Consider the following 5,727-nt stretch of genomic DNA (forward strand, 5'->3'; position numbering starts at 1 on the left):
TCTATAACACCAGTTGATGGGCTCCTGATTTATAATTATGCCTTGCACAAAATGACGCTTATGAATATAAATTGAGAGAATACGAACGAATTAATTGAAATGGTAAGCCATCAAATCCGCCAATGCATTCAAATTAAAATAACGTCAAAAGAGTTTTTTTTTAATAACTACTTTTATGATGTTTTAAATTAAGCTCATGGTATCGCAAACTGTGCTACCAACCTGGAAAATAGCAGCTTATTAAAACATTTTCTAGTTTATAGACTTGCGGGAATAATTTACAACTTTTTTTATCCTAGCATTAATTCGTCTCTTGTCAGTTTCAATTTTTTCTGTGCTTTCCCCCGATAATTGCGCAAGTCATTTTGCTTGCCATGCCACATGTTGTTTTGTGAGTCTTGCTGTCCTGATCGGATGATAAATATTTATCAACTGTGATAATTAAGACCTTCTTTGGCTTTATATACAAAGCTTACTTGGCTTTATATACATTACTTACTTGTGTTTATTATCAGGCATATAAACATCTTCTATTCGTCAAGATCTCCACTGTAACCAAAACCAAAAGCACAGTTGCCTCGAATGAACTACAGCATAAAGTGACTGCTTAGGCTTTCAGTGATCGCAAAGAAAAAGAGAGTAAGGTAGAATATTTATATAAGGCGAAAATTATAACCATTGAGGGACTACGGAGATAGTTCACTCACAGAACCAAATGGATGACAACATTTCCGTCAATACACCTCCCGGATCATGTTTCCATCTTCCTGATCCGATCTTCCATCAAGTTTCACAACGATTCACTACGAACCTGATAACATCCATCATCAACATCGTTACTGCTCCACTCGCTGTGATAGTCAACGTGTTGGTTGTTACTGCCATCTTCAGCACTTCTCGTCTACGCACGCCTTCAAATTTGTTAATAGCCTGTTTGGCGCTATCTGATGTTCTTGTCGGCCTCACGGCGCAACCAGGTTATATAAGCTACAGGCTCATGGAAAACCAGCATCGTTCAGTTCCTTGTTTTGTGAGAATCGTCTATGCTGCTGCCTTCTACGTATGCTTTGGGGTATCTTTCATGACATTAAGCGCCGTAAGCTACGAACGATTCGTGGCGGTGCGATTGCGTGTTAGGTACAACACGTTTTTCTCTTCAAGCAGGGTTTTGAAGTGTACGCTTGGAATATGGATTGTGAACTTTTCGCTGGCCGTTTTGCAATGGGCGAAAATTAACTATGTAGCAAGAGGTATTCATCACGTCGTCTGGTTGATTTGCCTTTTTGCTACAGGAGTTACTCAAGTGGCTGTGCTTATTGTTGTACGACGGAGTCGACGGCAGGTCCAGGAACACATGGAAACGGTGGAAATTGTAAGAAAGCAAAGAGAAGTCAAACTTGCGTTGAGCATCTCAATTATCGTGGCGGTTTACTTAATTTTGAACACTCCTGTAATGTTTGTGACATTTTACCATCAAACGCTAGGATATAACTTGCCAACTTATAATGTATATAGCTGGGCAGAAACATTTGCTTTTCTTAATTCGTTTTCAAACCCTCTTATTATTTTTTGGAAGAATCAACAGGTTCAGCAAAGAGTCTTTGATCTGTTGAAAAAAGTAGTGTGCTGGTGAAGATGCAGACCCAATGTGTGTTATCTTAAGACATGATTGAGATCGAGATTTTTTTCGTTCTCTTAAAAGGCCCAGGATACAGAGAGTTTAAATACATGAAGGGATTTTCCTCCGAAACGTTTTCTTTTTTCTACCATGGTAACTATAAAGCAGGGATGAGTAAACTGAGAACGGAGCCAGTGTGTCTACTTTTTTAATGTATTGAATATTTATAATAAGGAAATTTTCCTCAAAATTGTTTTCGAATCTTTTTTAATGCAAATTTAAGTAATTACTACTATGGCTCCACTTTTCTTGTTTGTTTGAAAATTTTTTATTGCTGTAGCCCGAATTACCATTTTTTTACCATTTTGTTGTTGTAAATTTCAATAAAAGTGAAATAATACATTCAAAGCTCATCATGGTCTACCAATCTGCTATTAAAGTGCTATGTGCGTTTTAAAACGGATAACATATCCTCTTTAACTCCACGTTTTGTCTGGTAAAAATGGCTGGAGTTCGTGCACGTTTGTACTAAAACGTTTTAGTTCTGATTTGTAATTTGTATAATAAAACATAATTCGAACCTTAATTTCGGTTTTCAAGTTCGCTTTAATGTAAATTGCACAAGAGAAACAACAGGAAACGGGAAATAGGTGTTGTACACTCACACATAAAGTCAAACGATATGCACTAGATCGGAACCTTACTAAAGCTTATTAAGAGGGCGTCTTTCTTAAAAGCACCCACTCAATTTCGCTTAAAAAATAATTTTGCCTGAAACTCTGTCAACTGAAAGACATTACCAAGGCAAGAACTAAAACAGATATGGTTTGATTTGAAATGATATTCTGGCCGCGTTAGGAGCCATAAAATATTTTCCCTTGTCGGCGCCGGTCACAACGTCTCGAAAATTGAAAAATATGCACTTTACGTAACACTGTAAAATATTTATTCGCATCATCTAGTCGCAAATTTTATATCAACTTGCTCATAAACCTTTCTAGTTTTACAAGACAGTCACAATTTGCCTCTCGATTATCCTGAAAAGGCAAAATCGAGCGTATTATGACCACTACTAATCGCCTTTGAGCAAAGGCTGTAAATTGGCTTCGATTTAGAGGGTATTTTTTAAATTTTGGGACCAACCTAATACTTCTAGCCTATCCAGCCGACAAGAGTAGTCGTTTATCTACAAATATGTGCAAAATCTTATGTACGTTTTCAATATTTCAAAAATTATGACCGTTTTTATCAGCACATGTACCAGCATTTTCGATTTTTCGCCTATATTAAAATCGACTTCTCTCGAGCAGATTTTGACACACATACAGCCTACCTGCTTCTCATCTCGGCTTATGTCCAACGTTAGACGGTTAACAATCCCCAGATTGCTAAATCTCATAATAACTCCAGCAAATTGGTAGGTATTGCCTTCAAAACTTGAGCACCACGGCATCTATCGAGTCCCTTGTTAGCGAGCGAAAGCCCGAATCCAAGGCTATATTTCGCACTAAATACCCCATTAAACACCGTTTCAGAGCCGTATTTCTTCGAGAATCAGACAAAAGACCCTCCGAGACTGGTATTTAGAGAACATAGCCGTGATTTGAGGTCTTAAATTCCGAAGAAACATCACCATTTACAGTGTACATCTCGACAATCGATACTGTGTGATGCTGTTTCCGCAGAGGTCCGCATAAATGGGGAGACCGCTGCTCGCCTGTGCCAACAACCACGTCTAAATGTTACCATATTTTTTTAAAATCAAAATTTGGAAAGCAATTTCGAGTTTTAAAGAAATCAATCCTATAAATAAATAAACAAACACGAAGCCTCGTGCCAAATGGCCCATACTGTCACAGCTTATCCCGGTTTCGATAGCATTGAGCGGCTAGGAATATTTCTACTCCCTCCTGGATGGAATTCTAGTCCATCGCAGTTCCCTCACCCCCCGGCCCTCCCAGCATTATTTTGCCGGTACCTATTTATACAGCTGGGTGGGTAGAGGCGCTATGAGAGTAAAGTGTCTTACTCAAGAATAGTACAACACAGTAACCCTGGCCAGGGATCGAACCCGGACAGTTCGATCTGGAGTCCGGCCGGCGCGCTAACAAATAGGCCACCGCGCCTCCCATATGAATGAATAAATAAATAAATAAATAAATAAATAAATAAATAAATAAATAAATAAATAAATAAATAAATAAATAAATAAATAAATAAATAAATAAATAAATAGATGCCGTGGTGCTCAAGTTTTGAAGGCAATACCTACCAATTTGCTGGAGTTATTATGAGATTTTATAGCAATCTGGGGATTGTTAACCGTCTAACGTTGGACATAAGCCGAGATGAGAAGCAGGTAGGCTGTATGTGTGTCAAAATCTGCTCGAGAGAAGTCGATTTTAATATAGGCGAAAAATCGAAAATGCTGGTACATGTGCTGATAAAAACGGTCATAATTTTTGAAATATTGAAAACGTACATAAGATTTTGCACATATTTGTAGATAAACGACTACTCTTGTTGGCTGGATAGGCTAGAAGTATTAGGTTGGTCCCAAAATTTAAAAAATAGCCTCTAAATCGAAGCCAATTTACAGCCTTTGCTCAAAGGCGATTAGTAGTGGTCATAATACGCTCGATTTTGCCTTTTCAGGAGAATTGAGAGGCAAATTGTGACTGTCTTGTAAAACTAGAAAGGTTTATGAGCAAGTTGATATAAAATTTGCGGCTGGATGATGCGAAATAAATATTTTACAGTGTTACGTAAAGTGCATATTTTTCAATTTTCGAGACGTTGTGACCGGCGCCGACAAGGGAAAATATTTTAAGGCTCCTAACGCGGCCAGAATATCATTTCAAATCAAACCATATCTGTTTTAGTTCTTGCCTTGGTAATGTCTTTCAGCTGACAGAGTTTCAGGCAAAATTATTTTTTAAGCGAGATTGAGTGGGTGCTTCTAAGAAAGACGCCCTCTTAATATCTACAACATAATTCTCGCAGTTTTATTTTTCTTCAAAATATTGGTCTGTGAGTTGCTTATAATTAATGGCTTCCAATAACAGATTGTCAATAACAAGCTGTCCAGTAATGAGGTGTCAAATAAAAATACTCCCTATCATGCACTTAATTGCTGGCTTTACTTTGCCGAAACGTCTTCACGACTTTCGTTAAACTGGCAAAAGAACTTTGTGCCATCCATGCATTCTGACTACGTTGGGAGGCCGTCCGATTTTGATAATCAAAAGTATAATTGCTCATTCAAAGTTGCCTCTTTCTTTCCAGCTGTCCTTCTATTTGCATTTTCCCTTTTTTTTAAGGGCATTGCGGGCATCTGAAAATACTTCAATTGTTTTCGAACAAAACTGAGTTTTGGAACTAAACGTTCGATTCCGCTAAAATGATAAGAGCCTAAATCCCCGGGGGGGGGGGGGGGGTACTCCCTATAATGGCCTATACGGGGAGGCTTTGCCCGAAAGGGGTACCTTTTTCGGGCTCCAGGTATTTAAAAGGGTAGGGGTTTCACAAATTTAGGTATATGAAAGGGTAGCGAAATCTTCGATAATGATATCTTAAAAGGCATTTACATTAAATATTTCGAGCAGACGCAACTTTTGCGTGTATCGTCTTAATTTATTAAGCCCTACATCAAAATGACAAGAATACATCCGTTTTAGATAAATGTGATGTCGTGTAGGTATATATGAAAGGGGTGCCTTTTTGCAATAAAAGGTATACAAAAGGGGTATCTTTTCTATCAAAATGGTATATAAATGGGTAAGGGGTTGGATTTTCGGGCGGAGCATCCCCTCACAAAACTTTTTCGAGTATCCCCCCCCCCCCCCCCCCAGGGCCTAAATCCGCGTGTAAGCAAATCTTAAGTACCAAAAGAATGTTCTCAAAACTTCAGTACAACGAATCCCTAAAAAAACATGGATTCATTTTTACAGGCAATACTCCATGGGGGATGATATATGCTCCCGGCCCGGGATCCGCTGGAGACTCCCACCCTGGGCATTCTCATCGGTGAAATCAAGTTGGGCTGCCAGCTGTCACCACAGCATGAAAACATAACTTTACCGTGGTGTAAAGCTCAAATAAAGCTGGCG

At 38.6% G+C, this 5,727-nt stretch overlaps 1 protein-coding gene across 1 annotated transcript; it reads left to right on the top strand.

The window, feature by feature from the left end:
- Window positions 1–715: 715 nt before the first annotated feature.
- LOC144641211 (trace amine-associated receptor 7e-like) lies at window positions 716–1,633 on the top strand. The gene has a single exon (XM_078500251.1). It carries the CDS (start codon window positions 716–718, stop codon window positions 1,631–1,633), a length of 918 nt encoding a protein of 305 aa, XP_078356377.1.
- The last annotated feature ends 4,094 nt before the right edge of the window (window positions 1,634–5,727 follow it).

The sequence above is a fragment of the Oculina patagonica genome, unplaced genomic scaffold, assembly GCF_052425735.1.
Source record: "Oculina patagonica isolate OP01 unplaced genomic scaffold, crgOcupat unplaced761, whole genome shotgun sequence".
Classification (NCBI taxonomy): Eukaryota; Metazoa; Cnidaria; class Anthozoa; order Scleractinia; family Oculinidae; genus Oculina; species Oculina patagonica.